Here is a 20,381-nt window from a genome sequence, read left to right on the forward strand (position 1 = left end):
TAATGCATTCTGGATACCTATAAATTGAAAGACTCTTAGAGAATTGTTTTTATTCATGAAATGTATATTTTTAATACTTTATATTCTGCACATCTTTTAAAAGGGAATATAATAGGCCAGCCTTTTTCCCTATGTAACACTGCCTTAAACTTGTGAGAAAGATTCATACATTTACAATGTGAAGCAAAACTGTGTCTTACTACAATAGTTCTTACTCGCTAACAAAGACTATTTGGAGAAAAGTTGATACTTTGGGAACATTTGCTATAGGAAGCTGTCCTCTTAAACTCATTCATGTGCCACTGCCAAAGGATCATTAGGCCACATGTATGACTGTTTTTAGGGATTGCAAATGGCCAATCGGGTCGCTTTTGACCGCGAAATAGGTCTGTGGCATGAACAAATCCTATTTTGCGAGTTGATGTAAACTATTACCTACACGCAAAATAGGGTTTGCAACTCGCTATTAGGAAGGGTTGTGTCAAGGGCGTTCCTTCCTAATAGCGACTGAGAGTGCCATGTTCTGCGACCGAAATTATGCTTAAAAATATTTGTATTTTACCGCCAATGGAAAATTGGTGGTTGACCAGTTGCAAATTGGAAGGGGTCCCCTTCCCCTTTCCAAAGGTGGGTTCAATAGGAGCAGGCAGTGGTCCTAAGAAAAATGAAGCCAAAACATTTCATTTTTCCTTTTGAGACGCATCCTATTTTCCTTTAAGGAAAATGGGCTGCATTTAAAAAAGTTTTATTGAAAAATCAGTCAGAGACATGGTGGTTTATTGACCCCAGCAGGCCACCATCCCTTTGAGTGAGGACTATGGCCAATGGGTCACAAATTGTGATCACCTTATGAATAGTAATAAGGCAGGTCCCTTGTGGCCCTTTTGGGAATCGCAAACAGTGTCTGAGAAACTGTTGTATAGTCAATTTTGCGAGTCACAAATTGCGAGTCGCAAAAGTCATATACTTGATGGTCTAACAACTTACATGACCAACACCTTCTCGTACTATATTATATGTCTCCTATATGTCTCACGACAAACATCCTTCACGAACTTCCCAATGGACTGAGAGGTCTGACACATTGAGGTGACCAAGGAGGTGTCACCCTGTAACTAAAAGATTATAATATACATTACTTGGAAGGTTTTCTGTCTTTTTTCGAATTTTTCTCTTCCTTGCTGGATTGCTCTCTGACGTTTTCCGAACTGAACCCAAATGGACGAAACCTGACCTCAGAGATTGCCTTTTGGGAACCTCTGCAGATTCTACCTACTTTTCTTTCGGAATAACGCATACACTGTGTACACCATTCGTAGACTCTTTCTCGATGGGACACTGCCCATATGCTGTTATAACTCATGTTGTTGCTGAACTTTCCTGAGCTTCTTGACACCTTATGGCAACCCTAAACTAATTAGATTGACCTGTACTTTTTATATCCTAAATGTTTATTTATGATGTAACACTCTTTGAATACCTTTGATAAAATGTACATTTAACTAAAACAAAGTCTATTATTTATCATGACTTGTCTCCTTAAGTTGATTGTGCATTCCAATTGATTGATTAATGACAGGGAAAGATCAGTATAGAGTGATCTCTAATCATCAGGCACTAATGTTATTGTTTTGTATTGCTTTAACAGAACTATTAGTTTACATGATTTTAGTCTGGCTAAATTTCTTTAGATGGCTCACACTAGCAGTGCTAATTCTTTATTTATATAGTCTGGTATTGAGAATCATATACATGAATCTAATTATTGATTTGTGAATAGGTTATCCAATTCCTGATCCTCAGTTGGATATCCAATGCTAGATCTCCTATATCCAACCCCTCAGTGGAACAGTACAGGATCTATTGGAGGATCAAGTGAGTGTCAGAAGAAATAATACATATGATGGGAGCAGAGAAAACAAGGCCCAAAATCCATTGCAACAATATTATGGTAGCACGTGAGTTGGTAATGTCCACTGACATTAGCATATGGAAAAATTGTCCATCCCCACCCAAGTCCAATACTCTAGGTTCAGCTCAAGAAGATTGAGTTCCAGTGGAATGTAGTGAAGACGATTTGAAGGAGTGGTGTGAGTATTAATACGGGTGCACTTTGCAAATGCTTAAGCTTAGATTGGGATGTTGTGAAATGACAGTACAATGTTATACCAAGTTGTTAAACTCCATGTTTGGGTGTTGTGCTTAATGCAAAGAAATTGAAGCTGTTATTGGGTCCAATGTTACCTAAGATCCCAGGATATACACCTACGGGAGGTCTCAGTGTGGCCGAGTAAGTTGTCTGCTGTGTTTCAAAGATGCTGTTTGTTAGACGTCGCCGGAAGTACCATCAAGAGAAGGGGATTTCTTTGTGAGATTGAGTTTATGGTTGTTACAATTGTTCTCAGTGCACGAGGAGTAATTGCACCAGCCAGAGTGAGATCTCACTGGTCAAGGTTTCACTTGAATTAGATGTTTTAGTAGATTGGATCATTGTATCTGGTTAGATCGCTTGTGTGAAAGGATCTATAACAGAGTTTATTGAAGTAGCTTGCATTGTGTGAGGATTTTTACTTAGAGGAAGAACACGCTTGAAGGAATATAGAAGAGGTGTAGCCGCTATGAGGAGTGAGATTGACGTCACAGTGTGCCGCCCTGGTATTTGTCAGTTGGTGTAACAACGTGCTTTGATAGGTTGACTACGTCAGAGGGTGCCGAACTGGTATTGGTTGTGAAAACTAAACTAGGGAGGGTAGGAGACAGTGATTTGTGTAGAATCATTAACGAAAAACTCAATTTAATTAAGCGAAATTTAAACCCTGAAGAATTTGAAAAACTTGATGCAGAGAGATGTGCCCATACTAAATAGAGGAGACGTGCTGACACCACCCAAGGTTACACCAGTACTGCGTATGTCACAAGGAAAGGGATCATACATGTACATGGCTTGAAAATTCGATGAAATGCACTGAGAATAATGGTCCCTTAGCCTTTCCAGAATATGGAACCTTTAATTTTAGAATTCTTGAAAATTTGAGAGGACAATTGTATGAGATCAATCCACCTCTTATACCCATGCAATTTGAAGCACTTAGTGAATGAGAGCATGAAGCTTATCAAAAAGAAAAACAGAATTATCAGGAAAGTTACAAAAATACCCTGGATAGATATGTTGAGGCCTGATGGGATGCACAACAAAATGCTTGGAGAACTGACATTGCAGAAGGACCGAAAATGTAACCTGTACTAGTTGCAGAGAAAGAGGGTGGAGTGAAGCAGAGGGTAAGAAAAAACCCCTTGAGGCTACAATAAAACTAGCTCTGGATGGACGTAGTGGTAGTGAATTTGAGGATGATTTTTTTAGATGTACTATTGTTAAATCATCCACTACATTATAATGAGAGTCAGCCCCCAAATTTGACAAATTCATATCTTGGGAAAATTCCAGATGCAACTGCTATACTTATAGATCCAGTTCCACACACACTTTTCTCTCCAATTGGAGTTAATACCAAAATGCCAAACTCTACTAATCAGACTATTAATAATGCATCAGATGTGTTAACTGTTCCAGTATCCATAGGTCCTGTAGTCCCTTTATATCAATCCAGCAACAAAGGAAGCCAGGTACACACTTTAGCCGTCCCAACTGGGATAAATGGTCCGACCTCCACTCCTGTTGACTTGAGATCGAGGCAGTCTACATATACACCGTTGGATTCTACTCCAGCTGATGTTTTTAATGGAATGAATGTTAGTTCAATGGTACATTTTACACAACTTTTTTTTTCAACAGTGAAATTGAGGCAAGCTCAACCTTTCTACATGTCTGAGAATGATGTGGCAACTCAGAGTGCCATGGAAAATGCTCTTCACACGGGAATGCCAGATTATAATGTGTCCCTTTTACATTCAACATCTATTGCAAGAAAGTAAGATTGTCATGGGGATATATATTTCTGAATATGCCAAAAGAAAAACCAGGTCCGACTTCTCAAGAAATTGATGATTGACTTAGAAGTATTGACACTTCTACAAAAGGAAAGGGTTGAGGAAATAATGGAGCAAATTCCCCAAGATTGAAAAAAACTAGATTCCTTGATGTAGCGAGACTCAAGGTAGAGTTGGAAGAGATGATTATAGGGACAATAAGTACGGCCAGAATAGTTGCCTACCAGGATGATGAATTACTGTTCATCTGCAAAGATATTTACAGATGTGCTTGGAGTACTCATGAAAAATTATCAGAATGGGCCCAGAAATACAGAGTGGATGTACAAAAATCAAAAACATTACAGAAACCTTTCAGAGTAGATTTCAATGATAAAGATATTGGAAACATAGGACCTTCAGGAATGAGATTGCAAATTAAGGAGTTGCTAGCTATCCTTAGGAAATTGGGAGAGTTAGAAAAATGGGAATGCCAATGGGCTAAGAAAAAGGAAACAAAAAGAGCCACAATGCAGACTCTACCAGTGATTGAAGATGATGGAGGTGAGGAAATAAGGATGCTCCCTATGAGTGAAGTACCTAGAGGAGGATATATACACGTTCCTTGGACAAGGACAGACATATTGTCTTTTACAAATTAATTTCCAAAATTGAGAGAAAATCCTGCTCAATGGTACAAACAGGTTGAACGGTTTGTGAAGGTTTCAAAGGTTTTGCTGAAGGATTTGGATACTTTATTTGACATTGTAGTCCCAAGTGATTTGTGCACAGAGTTTAAAATTGCTGTTGATTGGCTGAAACAGAACCAGCTAATCATCCTTGTACAATCAAGTCACCACCTATTTAAAAGGGAACATTTCCACTAAGGAAATTGATTGGGTGAAAATAGATCAGAAATTGAAGATAACAGTTCATGCCTACCAAGAAAGATTGATGCAGGTGTTCAAGCAGTACAGTGGAATGGAAAATGTGTCTGAGAAAGATATGGGACATTTTGTTTATCGATTTGTATATGGATTGAGACCAGAGATTAGCAACATGTCTCAGCATCATTTGATTTGTTGGCATGGAAAGCCTGTGGATGAAATTGTCCGATATGCAAAATATTGTGTGGATGAGACTGAAGTTAAGCATAAGAGGATTAAGGAAAAATTGATGGTTGTACAAATGAAGGCTGCTCAGAGGAACCAGAATGTATCAGATATTGATCACATACCTGCTGTGCAGGGAGGTTATCAGCAAAATCCTGTGATGCGACGTGTAAATTGTGTTCAACAACAGGGTATGCAGCCACAAGGTAGAGGTTGGGGTGTTTCAATTGAGCATTAAAAAGCTTAATCTATGTCACATTTGCGGCAAATAAGAGCATTGGAATCGTGAATGTTGATTTAATCTAGTTAATCAGGGAAATGGAGGACACATTCAGAATACTAGATATGCACAATCACGGGGAAATGCCATGACACTGACCCAACAGGGTTATAGACAGAGGAATCAAGCTCATAATGTGCCAAAAGCCCTGACAACTCGAATGAATGGCCAGGTTCAGAAATGCAATTCATATCAGGTGTTCAGGCAGTACAGTGGATTGGGAAATGAGTCTGGGAAAGAAAGGGGACATCTTGTTTATCGATTTGTATATGGATTGAGATCAGAGATTAGCAACATGATTCAGCAGCATTTGATTTGTTGGCAAGGAAAGCCTGTGGATGAAATCCTCCGGCATGCCAAATATTCTGGGGATGAGACTGAAATTAAACATCAAAGGATTAAGGAAAAATTTGTGGTTGCACAAATGAAGGTTGTTCAGAAGAACCAAAATGCATCAGGTATTGATCACATGCCTGCTACGCTGGGAGGTTATCAGCAAACCCTGTGATGCGAGGGGTAGGTGGAGTTAAACAACAGGGTATGCAGCCACAAGGTAGAGGTTGGAGTGTTTCAATTGAAGCATTGAAAAATATAAATCCATATCACATTTGTGGTAAGGTATGGCATTGGAAGCATGAATGTTGATTTAAATTAGTTAATCAGGGACATGGAGGTCAAAGTCAGAATATTGGATATACACAATCACAAGGAAATGCCATGAGACTGACCCAACAGGGTTACAGACAGAGAAATCAAGCTCAGAATGTGCCACAAGCCCTGCTGCCTCGAATGAATGTCCAGGTTCAGACATACAATTGAAATCAAGGGTTTAATGCAAGTACGGATAACCTTGTGAATCAGATTTGTCTCACCAATATTCCCTGAATCAGATAGCTGATGGAGACTCAGACCTGCTCCAATGATGGTGCCTGAGGCGGAATGAGGAATGCATGCTTGGTGCATCGACAGCTGTTGACCAGTGTGGTCCCTATGTGGACTGTAAAGTGAATGGGACTCCAATCTCATTGTTTGTTGTCACTGGTGCAACCCATTATGCTGTGAAAACAGTAGAAGTTCCAAACCTACCCCTCTCAGGAGAAAGAATTCAAGTAATGGGAGTTGCAAACAAGCAGAGGCTAAATCCGGTTACGAAACCGTTAATTGTAAAAATAGGTTCCTTTGAGGATCTACACAAATTTGTTGTGTGCGATTCAAGTTCAGTTAATCTACTGGGACAAGATTTGCTATGGAAACTCAACTGTTCAATTTATTGTCCTTCAAAGGGGATTAAATGTCATACCAATGATGAGGATGTTGTTTTCAAATTGACTAAACAGAACTCAGAACCTGAAAGATTATTTTCCTGGTAACACAAGATGACTTAATCCTGGAATTAAGAGATATCGTATCATCAGAAGTCTGGAACTTTATGGGAAAAGATATTGGTCTAAAGGTGTTGCCCTAGTGAAAATCACTGTGAAGCCCAATGCTGAATTTTCGCATATTCCACAACATAATTTAAGTCCAGAAACTATTTCAGGGATTACTCTCTTTGTTGATTTGATGGTTGAGCAAGGAATCTTGAAAGAAATAATGGAAAGTCCATGTAACTCTCCTATTATGGTTTGCAGAAACCAAATAGTAAGTACTGTATTGTATTGTTCAGAGTTTACGCTGGATTTATCAGATTGTGGTTTCATGTTGTCCTGTGGTACCGAATCCAGCTGTGATGGTATTTCAAATTCCATTTGAAACTGAAGGGTTCTCTGTCATTGATTTGTGCCAAGCCTTCTTTTCTATCCCATTGCATGAGACTAGCCAATATCTTTTTGCTTTCCGGTGTGGTAGTCATGTCTTGGAATGGTGCAGAACCCTACAAGGATATACAGAAAGCTTTCGATATTCAGATATTGAAGAAAAGTCAAGTCTTTGGAGATGCCAAATCATTCTGTTCTTGTCCAATACATTGATGAACTGTTGATAGCATCAAGCACACATGAGACTCGCACACGTGATACCATTGCCTTACTGAACCATTTAGTTGATAATGGAAATATAGTGTCCCCATCCAAACTGCAATTTTGCAAAAGAGACGTTCTGTATCTTGGTCACCATATTGAGAAAAGAGCAAGATAGGTGTCCCAAGACAGAATCACAATGATTCTGAACATGAATCCACCCATTACACAAAAGGAAGTCTGCATGTTTCTGGGAATGGTTGGCTATTGTTATCAATGGATTCCAATTTTTTCTCTGACAGCCAAGCCTCTTCAGAGGCTGACACACAAAGATCTGTCCAACCCGGTTCCTTGTGATGACAATTGCATCTTTTACTGAACTGAACTGTGAGACTCTTTGTCGAGCTCCAGCTTTGGGAGTTCCTGACTATAGTAAGAGTTTTACTGTGCTCTGCAGTGAGTGTGAAGGTTGTGCATTGTCAGTTCTAGCTCAAACATATGGTACTGCACATAGACCTGTGTGATTTTTTCATATGAATGGAAATAACTTTAAAAAATAAACAGATAAATTGGAATCGAAAAAGTGATTCAGGAGGATCGGTTTTGTTCCGTTTCTCCTGAGAATTTGCAGAATAAATAGCAGCACTGGCAACTGTAGTGCCTCATTGCCTTACAAAGTATGAGCAGATTATTTTTGGAGCTAGGAATGTTGCGTTGATGAGATGCACGAGTTTTAATCCTTCAACTTTGATGCCCCTTCCTAGAAATAAGATTGTGATTAATGAAGCTGATCATGATTGTCTGGACATGCCTGAGCTGTGCATAAAGCCCGTCCAGATATACTTGATACCCCTTTGCTTGAATCAGATCATGTGCTGTTTGTTGATGGATCATGTTTATGAGATGTGGAAGGAAATCTGAAAGCGGCATATGCCATTTCTGTGGTTGTAAGTGTGGTTGAGGCTTCATGGTTACAAGGAATGTTTTCTACACAACTGACTGAGTTGGTAGCCTTGACAAGAGCTTCTAGCATCTCTGGCCCAATGTGAGTTACTATCTTTACCGACAGGTAGTATGGACTTGGCATTGTACTTGACTTTGGGCAATTGGGGTCACAGAGGGGGGTTCATGACTTTGTCTGGTTCCCCTATACATAACTGAACCTACTGCTGTCACTACAATTGCCTGTCCAAATTGACGTAGTGAAGTATGCAGCCCAATAGCAGGGCAATGACTATGTTACAGTCTGCAACAGTTATGTGGATGAGACTGCATGGTATTGCGCTCTAAATACTTATATCACAATGGAGATCCAATGGGAGAGACCTCTGAAGTCACAGATCACAGATTGTTGTTATCCACAGTAGGTACATGGGAGGAAGAAAAAGCACTGCAAGATGAAGTGCCAGAAGCTGAGAAATAGGGATGGGTTAGAGCAGGTTGCACTAGGGGACAGGGAGAGGAAGGTATGGGTATACACTGATGGAAGACCTGTGTTGCCAGATAGTTTGATGTCACCTATGGTGCGATACTATCATGATCATGCACACGTTGGTTGAGATGCTATGATGCATCTCTTTCCCCAAACATGGTTTAATCCAAGATTCAGGTCAGTTGCGGAGACTCTGTGTCATCGGTGCATGGTGTGATAACAACAAAATGCAGGAAAAAGGGCTCCAGTGACAATATTTCATGTAGGGAGGTCCTTTTAATCTAATGCAACTCAACTGGATTGAGAATTGTTCTTGGGATTCTATGTATTTTCTCACGTTGGGTAGAAGCGTACCCTATTAGACGAAATGACAGTTTAACTGTAGCAAAGTTGTTGATGAGGGAGCTGATGCCGCATTTCAGATTTCCAACTTCTTTTGAGTCCGACCAAGGAACACATTTTAATAATGAGGTCTTGAAGATGTAATGTGCAGCATTACAAATTGACCAAAAGCTCCATTATACTTACTGTCCAGGGGCTTCTGGAATAGAAGCAAGTGAATGGGACACTGAAGTCAGGCTGGCAAAAGTGTGTGCTTCAACTTCTCTGAAATGGCCTGATGCATTGCCTCTTGTATTGATGAATTTGAGAAGTACCACAAATAGGAGAATAGGATTATCCCCACATGAAGTAATTATGGGTAGGGCTATGGGACAGCCTGCATTACAGATGACTTGGTACTCGACTACTGTAAAGGACTGGCTGATGTGGTAAATTCTGTGTCTGAGCAGGTTAGGGAAACTGCCACTTCACCTCAACAGGAGCTGTGCCATCACCTTAGTCCTGGTGACAGGGTCTTGGTGAAGAAGTATGTACGCAATAATGCTTGGAGCTTCATTGGCGTGGGCCGTCCCAGGTGATTCTGGTAACCACAACTGCTGCTAAGTGTCGTGATCTCCCAAATTGGGTGCACGCTGCACATACTCACAGAGTCCTATGTCCTCTTGAAGATACAGCACCTGTTTCGGACGTACGGGTGGTTACAGAGACAACTGACTCAGGTAAGCCAAGCTGTTGTTGGCACACAAGCTACTGGGTTTCCATGCACTGGTTTTCGAGGAGGTCCAAGAGAGATAGAGAAGGGTCGCAAGAGAAAGAGCTAACTAAATGTGATTTTGACCCAGTTGAAGGTATTCAGGTGCCTGAAATGCAAGCAGTACCTGGAGAACTCTGGCCATAAAAACCAGAAAGATTGAGACGCATTTTGACAGAGAGAAGATCACCACAAATAATTGCAGAAGTCTCTAGTCAGTCTGATCAAAGTGACAGTGATTGTGAAGGCCGGTCAGTGAGAAGGTCCAAAAGAGCTAGAATACCAAGTTAAATATACGCTGAAACTTAATGAAATTACTTGCCATTAAAAGACTGGGAGAAAGCATATCATGGTTTTTGCTACAGCAATTCAAGTTTGCATGAGTCGCCTTGAGATAATGTTGTGTTCTCATTGAAACTTGAGATTGATTTACGGATAAAAAAGAATTTTAGTCAATTTTTGCTGGTAATATTTTTCTGGAAACAAGAACTGTGATGTTGCTGAGATATTCATTTACAAGGCTATAAAGGAAACGTGGACTGTGCTATAAAGATTTTTTATTGAAAAACCTTGCAAGAAACTGTTTGATCTTTGCCTGTGCTGCAGAACATCTAATCCAAATTTTATCGGAAGTTGGGAGGTTTGGTTTTAAAGATATGTTGGCTACAAATGGTATAGGATTGAAACACAACTGTGTATGTGCATGTATACTTGCGTTTTTTGTCATAAAGCTTGTAATACTTCTTATAGGTGTGAATTTACCCCATCATCTGTACACAATAAAAACTGAACCTACGTCTGGGGGTAGAATTCGTTCATTTAATCAAAACAGTCTAAGCTTTTCAAATGAGAAACTATTACATGGAGATGTTTCCACTGGTAATTTCTCAATGAATGTGTGTCCCAAACTCCTATTTGAATATGTAGAGACTATGGAAGCTCATGATTGTTATGTGTGCATGCAGCTGCCTACATCGGTATGTGAAGGTGTGACTTATCACCACCTTCCTGTGACCCATGGAATTTCTTGTAGTGTATTAAGCAGTTTATTTTATGGTAAAGGACAATTTCAGTATTATTACTCTAATTATGATCTAATCTTGTCTGAAATACCTCAATCAATCAGCATTTGTTTAGCACGCTAATCAACCCTGGGTGTATCCCGGTGCTGCGTGAGATGGGGCTATTCGAACAACCAGGTATTGAGGCCGCTTCTTAATTCTCCTTAATTCTGCGAGGGGTGGTGGAGTTTTGGACATGGATGGGGAGGTCATTCAAGGCCTTTGCGGAGGTCGGGGTTATGTGGGATCATCTGGGCAAGTCCAAGATTGCTCTTGTGCTGCTTTCTGGAAAGTTTGGAGGCGCTTGAGGAGGAGGGTGGTGGTTCGGTGTCGAGGACTTTACTGTAGTCAAGACGACTGGTGGTGAGGGCTTGTGTGACGGTTCTTTGGTACTTGTGAGAAAATAAGTCCTGTACCTGACACTAAAACCACAGAAATGATCAGAGAATTGTTTAAGCCTACACAAAGGTTAAACACAGTCTATGCACTTAAACACAATTTAACCTGTATTTTGCACCAGGTAGAGAAGGAATTTGCCGAAACTATATAAGACAGACGAAGAGAAATTATTAGCAAAGCTGCAAACCATTCTAAAATTCCATCTTGGGCGCTTAAAACATCAGAGTTTAGAATAATGGGAAACCAAGCTGCTATAGCTTTAGACTGGCAACATAGTGGAAAGCTATGTATGATGTGACATAAAACTGAAGTTATTATTAACTTTGTTTGTTCCAGCAAATGTGACCGTACATTCTAAGTCTTAGGACATTGGGGTTTGTTCCTGGGAGGTATAGATCCTGTGTTTCCTTGGGGAAAATGCCTATTGTAGGGTGCCTAAAAAGTGTTATGGATCCTGTTACATGGGAACAGTTTTTCCAAAACTTTACCTTCTGGGTCAATCTGATGAAACCAACAAAGTGACACATCGTAGGCTTAAAAGAGGTGCAAGTATTAGTGAAGTAGTGGGAGACATTTGTGGAGCCCTATTATCATCTGTTGGAGTGATACCTAGGGCCTCATTTATGAGGCCCCTTGTGGCACTAGAACGTAATGTTTGTGATGTTCCGGTGGCTCAATGTGCTCTAGCATATTTACAAGGCCACATAAAGCCACTTTAAGTGGCTTTGATTATGGCCTTATAAATATGTGTGAAGTGAAGAACTTAGCGAGTCCCGAAAGTTCAACTCTTGAAAAACCCTTTACTGTATTTCCCTCATATCTCAAAATGCTGACTACGTAGAAGAGTATACATAATTAAACAATATTGAACATATGGTGAAAACAAGAATATATAAATAAATTAAGGAACATTATTTGGTATATTAAAAAAAAACAGTTTATTACAGATCAATAAAATCAATATTAAATCACATCAGTAAAGTGCCGAACATTAAAATTGTGTCTTGGTTTTTAAAAAATATACCTATAGCTATAGCTTATGGATCAAGAACGCGAGGAGTCGCGAGGGGTGCAGGGAGGCCGATTCTAAGTAATAAGGTCAAATTGAAAAAGACACTGTGAATGGAAACTCAGCGCTGATAGAAAGTTAAAAGAATCCAGTCACGCTGCTGTAAGGGCCTAATAACCCTTCATTGAGGGTACATACTCCTTAAAAATACGGTGGCCCCCCTCCGGCTATATCCTCACTATTGAGTTCCTGAATTTTACAGAAAGGAATTTCGCACTTGATGGATTAGACCAGAGTCTCTATCAATTGAGACACGACAACCAGACTACCTCCAATTAAGACGAGAGGGTTAATTAATTTTCGCAGAGTTGTTTGTCCTGATGAAGGTGATATCGCAATACACCGAAACGCTGCGTCGACAACTTTGACAACTGTGAATTTTGTGGTTTTTGACAATTTTGACAACTGTGAATTTTGTGATTTTTTATTGTTCTACATGTGTATAGGTATATTTTTTAAAAACCAAGACACAATTTTAATGTATGGCACTTTACTGATGTGAGTTAATATTGTATTTATTGATCTGTAATAAACTGTTTATTTTTTAATATACCAAATAATGTTCCTTAATTTATTTATATATTCTTGTTTTCACCATATGTTCAATATTGTTAAATTATGTATACTCTTCTACGTAGTCAGCATTTTGAGATATGAGGGCAATACAGTAAAGGGTTTTTCAAGAGTTGAACTTTCGGGACTCGCTAAGTTATTCACTCCTATTCTCCTTGTCCCTGATTGGATTAATAAGGAGACCTCCCTTTCCTTTTTATTTGTTACTTATAAATATGTGCCCCTTTCACGCAGAAACTGTGTGAAAGGGGGTTCCCTGGATGTTGCTGTTGGTGTTCCCAGGCAACAACCATGGATTCTGAAGCCATCCCAGATTTACGAGAAATCGTAAACTTGGAAATGCGTCAGGATCTAACGCCACCCCAGGGGTGGTGTTAGGGAGGCACAACAAGGAGAAATGTTTTTATTTCTCATCCTTTTTTCCTTTTTCCATGTGTGCTGCATTCTGCATGTAGATATCTAGAAACATGCAGAAAGATTCAAGATTTTCTATAATTATCTAAAGAGTGCAAGCAATATTCATGTTGTTAATGTTAGTCAGTTTAAGTAAGACATATAGAGCAGAAGAAAGAAAAGCAACATGGCATTGCATTACTTTAAACGGCTGCTCCGTGACTTGACCTACCTTTCACCTCAGGTACTGGCAGCAGGCATTGTGACGTCTGAACTCGACTGTAATGTAAGTGCCAAACGAGTTCTTTCTTTTAAGTATTGGGAAGGCTTTTCGTGATATATATGTCCTTCTCCCAGCTGTCGAACTTCTGATCTACATACAGCATATTACACTACAGAAAATTAAGGTTACCTCACCAGACACTCTATTATTATTGAGTCGTGCGAAGCTGTGAGGCTAGAAGGTAATGGACCCTGCAATGTCAAAGTGAGCTTAGAAAAAATCCAAATGGTGCCGTGACAAGCTTACGCTGTCAAATAAAGAAACCTTAAGCATCATTTAAATTCCTTTAAGACATTCAGCAAACCGTTCCTATGAATTTAAAGGCTTTTTTTCTCACAGCAGTCAATTTTGGTTCACGCTGTTCTACTTTAAAATTCCGAACTTTGGTCCGAAGTGTTTACATTTATATTAACCAGAGAATGAACACTTTTCTTTGGGATATGACCTAAAACATACAGTTTAATAGAGGAAGACACAACTGACAGGGAGACAGTAAGCCAGGCACACAGATAAAAAACAAAACAAAAACACAAAGATTGAACTGACGGGCAAACAGAAAAGGGAAATTCAGCTATAAAATGTTTGCAGTTTTCATTGATTGTTGCCGTTACCTTTTCCTGTGCCGCAGCTGAATGAGAATGTACACTGAAATTGAATCTGCGACGAACATGTATCCCCTTAATTTAGAACCTCTTTAAATTAAACCTGATAGCAACAGCTTAGTTGCCATTTTGGAGCGGGCATGCACACGCAGCACAATAAAGAGCTGTAAAAGGCTGCTTACGCTGCAGAAATCGAGGAGGGTTGTCGTTGACGTCGGTCAGTGTGATGTTCACGGTCGTGGTGCCGGATAATCCGCCCAGCTGGCCGCCCATGTCCTTGGCCTGGATGACCACTTGGTAGTGCTCCCGGTTCTCTCGGTTCATGTTTGGTAAAGCGGTTCTGATTATTCCTGAAAGCAAAGGACACGTTTTAATTATGAAGCAGAGCGAATACGTGTTTAAGGCCTTCCAATCTTATCCTAATGTTGATGACCTTTCCGTTCATGTAGAAGATTAAATCACAAATACCTCTTTCCATGTACCTTAGCAATTCAGATTCGTACAAAAAAATGAATTTTGCGCCTGAATTGGCAATACAAAACAGTCCATAATTTGGACTTTGTTCCTATAAACGTTTTTACAGGTAATACCTTGTGGAATGCATGCATGGACATACAGCAAGATTCGGGGGGTTTCTTCCTTATTTACACACCTTTCCAAGGTGCAGAACTCGGAATAGAGTGGTAATACTGTAAATATTGCACCCTCCTGTATTTAAATGTACCGCATTAAATGACCAGCAACACGAACTTAAGTACAGACACCCTTTCAAAAAGACCCACAGACAGTAAAAAGCATTATGTAATGATAATAATGCAAATAGTTGTATGGACTGCTGACAGTTGACTTCCCCATGTGAACCTAGATATAGACACACTCTAAAAATACATCCCATGAACTGTTTGATTTTTTTTCTCCAGAAATGATCGTGAAACCTGGATAATTTAAGTGCACAGCGTTGACTATTTATAAGGTCCCTCCCAGCTCCTCCAGCCAGTGACTTGAAACTCTTTCTTATACCAGGGCCGTTGGAATTATGCGTCATGGGAGGGCTTAATTATGTGTCTAGTTTGACTAAATTATGCAGCAAGTAAGACAAATTATGCGGCGTAATGCAGCACATTTCGCTATAGCAGTACTGCTTTATTTTGTAATTTTGCACAGGTTAACACTGTCTTGGTACAGGTTTCACCTCTTTAGTACCAGTCAACCACCCAAATACTCAATGAACAACAGAAAGGAAACAAGTCAACTTTTGCAAAGGTCCTCTCACTGCTGGTCAACGTGTTGCTGATCATTTAGTACCCTTTGATCCGTTTGAGCAGAAAAAATAAATATTTTGTAGATTAGGAGGCAGATGATAGATTATGTGGCAAATGCACTACTTCTATAATGATGAGGAAAGCAGCACAGCCGCAAAATCGCTTAGTTCCAGTGACCCTGCTTATATCGTTGTACCTCGGTTGGAGTGGCCAGCTGGGCAAGCGGACAATCCCAGGGGAGGCTGAAGCCCCAGGAGGCTGGTTATGACACTTTGAGTCCGGTCTTAGCCTCTCTTAGTGGTAGTGCACATTATGCAATCCCGTAGACAACCTGAAAAAGTTGCTCTTAGTCTAGCTTGCTTTAGCATGTCTGCACACAGCCGCAGCCTGTGCAGATAAGTGCAGTGGGGCAGTGGGGCCGGATTGGGGGGGATTTGATAGACGACCACAAGGGACAACTAAACAAATAATTAATTTTCCCTTGTCATCTGTCGAAATCCCCCCTACCCGGCCCCACCGCCCCACCACTTTTACCTGCATGGGCCGCGGCTGTCTGCACATGGGGTCTGGATTTATCATTTTTGGCAGGGCTCTTTTGAGTTCCCAGTCTGCACCTGCTTTGTACCTGTCTCAGAGTGTTCCCTCTGCCCAGTTAGACCAAGACCAATAAAGACATATTATAAACATATATTTTTGATTTAATGAAACTTGTTTACACTCTACCCTTATTTAAGCACATTGGAAGACCAAAGGTTTCTATACACAAAGCATTTGCTATGAGGCAATGTGAATTACTTTTGTAGTACACCTAGCTTATAATTCAGTTCTAGCAGTAAGCAATGAGTACTCCTTCCTTCCTTACTCCGGAAATTCAGGAGTAAAACAACAGTACTATAAGAGTACAGCAAGGCAAATTCTTTGCGCATCAGGACATCGAATGCCCTACTAAAAAAAACTGGTACTTGCCAATTTAATCCTTCCCATTCGATCAAAAGATATCAGTACAATGTAAAGAGGAATTACTGACCTGTATCAGGATCCACAGAGAAATACGGCTGACCTTGAAGGATGCTGTAAACGACTTTGGCACTGTTCCCATATGAAGAGTCATCAGCATCTGCAGCAGTAACCTGAACCACAAACGTCCCTGCAGGAAACATAACACAGTTTAGTAATTCAGTGTACCAAAGAGAGGAGCAAAATTACTTTTTAGATAAACACACTGCACGAATTGTGAATGAGGGGCCTGTTAATGTGAAGTTAATGTACTACCGAGTACAAATCTACCAATATATTTCACTGATGCTATTTTCAAGTAATGCTGCAGGGCCAGCGCTTTATTAAGGAAAAAGTAGATAACCACATTAGAAACTCCGCAGCAATGGGATACCACTGGCGTAACGAAAAGTGAGGGAGCCTCCCTGCACGGTACTTAGGGGGGCCCCCTCCGGCCTCAATCAGGAGCTCTCCCGGCCAGAATTCAGGGCCGAGGGGGCCCCTTGGAGCTAGGGACCCCTCCCCCCGCACCACGTGGGCTGCGGGGGCCTGTGTTACGCCCCTGTGGGATACTACAGTGCACCAAACCTCTCAGAATGTGTGTTTCTGGTTAGATCAGAAGTGGCACACTTTACTCCCTCCCAAGCTCTGCCCTCAGTGCTGCACTGACAGTGTGGCACCTTTTTGTGGCGCACTTTCAATGCACCTCCTAAGTACATGCTTGGCTCTGCATTTGTGTCTGTATTATGGCATAGGAGCACAGGTACAGTGGTTGCCTCATTTCCATTGGGCCATGCCCCCATGCGAGTGGTGGAATGCTACATGAGTGGCAGAGCTCTCAGTATTACAAAAAGCGATACACAAGGATCTGCGGTGCCTTCTGTGATATCATAGTGTTCTGGGGATGCATAGAGCGGGTGCATATGCCTATTGAGCATGTGGCACCTTCAGTAATATGGCCCTGGAGGGTTGGGACCCGTGGGACTACAAAGTAAAAAAAACAGAGCAACATGATTGGTCACAAAAGCCTTTTTCCAGCAACCATCTTGCTCCTGCAGGACAGCTATGGTCCCATGGGAGAGAGTGAACTGATTAGCTGGATGCAAACTGATTAGACAGTTTGTGTCCACCATTACAGGACATGTGCCCCATTCCCACGTCCTCAAAATTGTTTAAAAAGATGATAGGGGGCAGGTTTGGGGTACACAAACTCCTGGGCCTTGTGGTGGTAATGGTCATCGAGGAAACCCCATTAGGTTATAAAAATCAGGTTTTTATTCATGTTGCCACAATCCTACGGGAATCTTGCAGAAGCCACAATGAAGCTGTATGGTCCCACAAGACTCCCCTAGGAGCACAAGTGGTCAGCACTGGCTTCTTCAGGACCCAAAAAGAAAAAAATAGTAAGATAAATCGTGTGGCCAGAAATGAGGGAGAGCCTACACCCTCCAAACTCTCAAACCCCACTAGGTGGAGAGGCCTCTTCAAGGCATAGCTTAAACCTTGAGCAGAAGTATTCATTGGGAGCTCACTCCATCCAGTCATCAACGCCTAATTAATATGTCAAGCCCTTACTACACACAATTTCTGCTTTGTACAGCTGCCTTGATGGTGAGCCCAATCCCTACTGATAACCCAAGCCCTATGAAATTGCCAGGTCCTCACTACGCACATCCTTCTTGAACTGTAGTCTTGACAAAGAGTCCACTCCCCCAGACATCCAAGCCCAATTAGATGTCCAAGCCCCTACTATACACACACTTCATCTTGTACAAAAGTATTCACAGAGAGACCACTCCCTCTAAACATCCCATTTTCCGGCAAAGCCCCAAATAAGGACACTCTTTGCCTTGTACAGAACTCTTGATTGAGAGCCCTCTCTTTCCAGAAACCCAAGTCTAAGTCAGTAGCCAAGCCCCTACTAAGCACACTCTTCACCTTCTATAGAAGTTTTGATAGAGTGCACTCTCCCTCATGACACTCAAGCCTCATTAGGTGGCAAAGCTCCAAGTACGCACACCTTCCTTTTTGTACAGAGTCCTGGTAAAGAGCCCACTCCTTCCAACAACTAAGCCTCATTAGGTGGCCAAGACCCTAGTATGCACACCCTTTGCCTTTTACAGAAGTGCTCATAAAGAGCCCACTCTTTCAAGACACCCAGGTCTCAGTTGGCACCCAAGCCCCTACTACACAGGCCCCTCGTCTTCTACAGAAGTCTTGAAGGAGAGACCACTCCCACCAGACATCCAAGCCCCATTAGGTTCATTACTAATTGTACCCTGCTCCTTGCACAGACGTCTTGATGGGAAGTCCACTCATGCCAAACAACCAAGCCCTGTTAGATGACCAGACCCCTACTACACACACCCATAACCTTGTACAGAAGTCATCATGGAGAGGCTACTTCCTACAGTCACACAAGCCTCATTAGATGGACAAGCTCCTACTGTACACATTCTTTGTCTTCTACAGAAGTCTTCACAAAGAGACCAGTCCCTCCAGACTTCGAAGCAACAATAGGTGGCCAAGCCCTACTACTCTCACCCTTCATCCTGTACAATAGTGGTAACGAAGAGCCTAACCCCTCAAGACATCCAGGTCCCATTAGACGGCAAAGCCCCTACTATGTATACCCATCATCATCTACACAAGTCATGATGGAGAGACCACTCCGACTAGTCAGTGAAGCCCCATTAAGTGGCCAAGGCCCTACTATGCACACACTTCTCCTCCACAATAGTCTTGATGTAGAGATCACTTGTTCTGGACAGCCAAGCCCAATTAGCTAGCCAAGGCCCTACTAGGCACATCCTTGACCTTGAGACACTTAACCTCATTAGGTGGTCACGCCCCTACTGCCTGTCTTGCATGGTCAGATTGCTGCCCTTGCCTGAAAGTAAAGTTTTAATCTTTTGCCAAATTGAGTTCCACTATTTTTTCTCTGTCACTTCCCCAAATTTCCTATTGGAATTTACACGGGAAATCAATCAACCTCTTTTTTTGGCCCCCAGATCAGAACAAAACTTTCCATGAAGGAGATGAGGTGGATGAACTTTTTCTTCAAAGTTTTGTGAAGATTCAGCAAACGTCACTAAAGTTATTTGCAAAAAAAACAAGCATTAGCATTGCCAATAAGTCTCTCCTCTGGGACCTTATAAGTGTTTAGCCAGCACTATTGACTTTGCCAATGTATTTAAGCTATGTTGTGGAGCAGTGCAGCTGTTGTGCAGTTAGTTGAGAAGTTATAATTAAAAAGTGTTATAATAATTTTTGGTACCCTATATATAACCAATAAAACATTATGCACACTGAAAGGTCCTATTTAACAAGATTTATTGGGAGGTGTGGGAACAAACAAAAGGCAACATTTCTAAATCTGGGATGTCAAAAAATGATCTTTTATGCTGTGCCCCATTCCCAAATTGAAATCTCGGAACATGGGGCAGTTAACATACCTGGTATGTGTGCTAATTATTCCACCCTACTCTGCACAACTTGTGAGCGGCACCTTACAGGACAAAGAAACCTGCTGTAGCATATTTGTATATTTGTCTCTTGATATCATGTAAAAAAATTATATAAACTCATTCTCTTTAGATACAATTTAGCACTTTCTGGAGAAAATAGGAACTGTCAACGTTTGTCTGATTCCTAATTTGATTGTGCGAAACACATTTATCTATCCCTAAGTACTTCCATGTACTCTGCTACCCCCACTGCACACTTTACAACACATATAGTAATTTTAGGCAGTAATTGCATTATTCCAAAGGACTAGTTGCCTCAACAAAGGTCAGTTAGGAGGAGCAGCACTTTAACTTCATATTCTATGCTTGAAAGAGGCACAGAAAAAAACCTAAAATATCAGAACAATGACATGGATGTGAGCACATTCAGAGTAAAAGACAACAGAGTACATCATGTCACTGCAGTTTTTTCTA

The 20,381-nt window shown here is 41.0% G+C and overlaps 1 protein-coding gene across 1 annotated transcript in view; it reads right to left on the minus strand.

Moving 5' to 3' along the window:
* The window catches only part of LOC144827510 (cadherin-10-like), a 727,722-nt gene that overhangs the window by 136,921 nt on the left and 570,420 nt on the right, over positions 1-20,381 (minus strand). The window contains exons 4-5 of the mRNA XM_078685792.1: positions 16,472-16,591; positions 14,365-14,532 (exon numbers count right to left, since the gene is read on the minus strand). Coding sequence (XP_078541918.1) covers positions 14,365-14,532; positions 16,472-16,591 — 288 coding nt within the window. The remainder of the gene's footprint in view (positions 1-14,364; positions 14,533-16,471; positions 16,592-20,381) is intronic.

Source organism: Lissotriton helveticus, chromosome 4_1 (genome assembly GCF_964261635.1).
Source record: "Lissotriton helveticus chromosome 4_1, aLisHel1.1, whole genome shotgun sequence".
Taxonomy (NCBI): domain Eukaryota; kingdom Metazoa; phylum Chordata; class Amphibia; order Caudata; family Salamandridae; genus Lissotriton; species Lissotriton helveticus.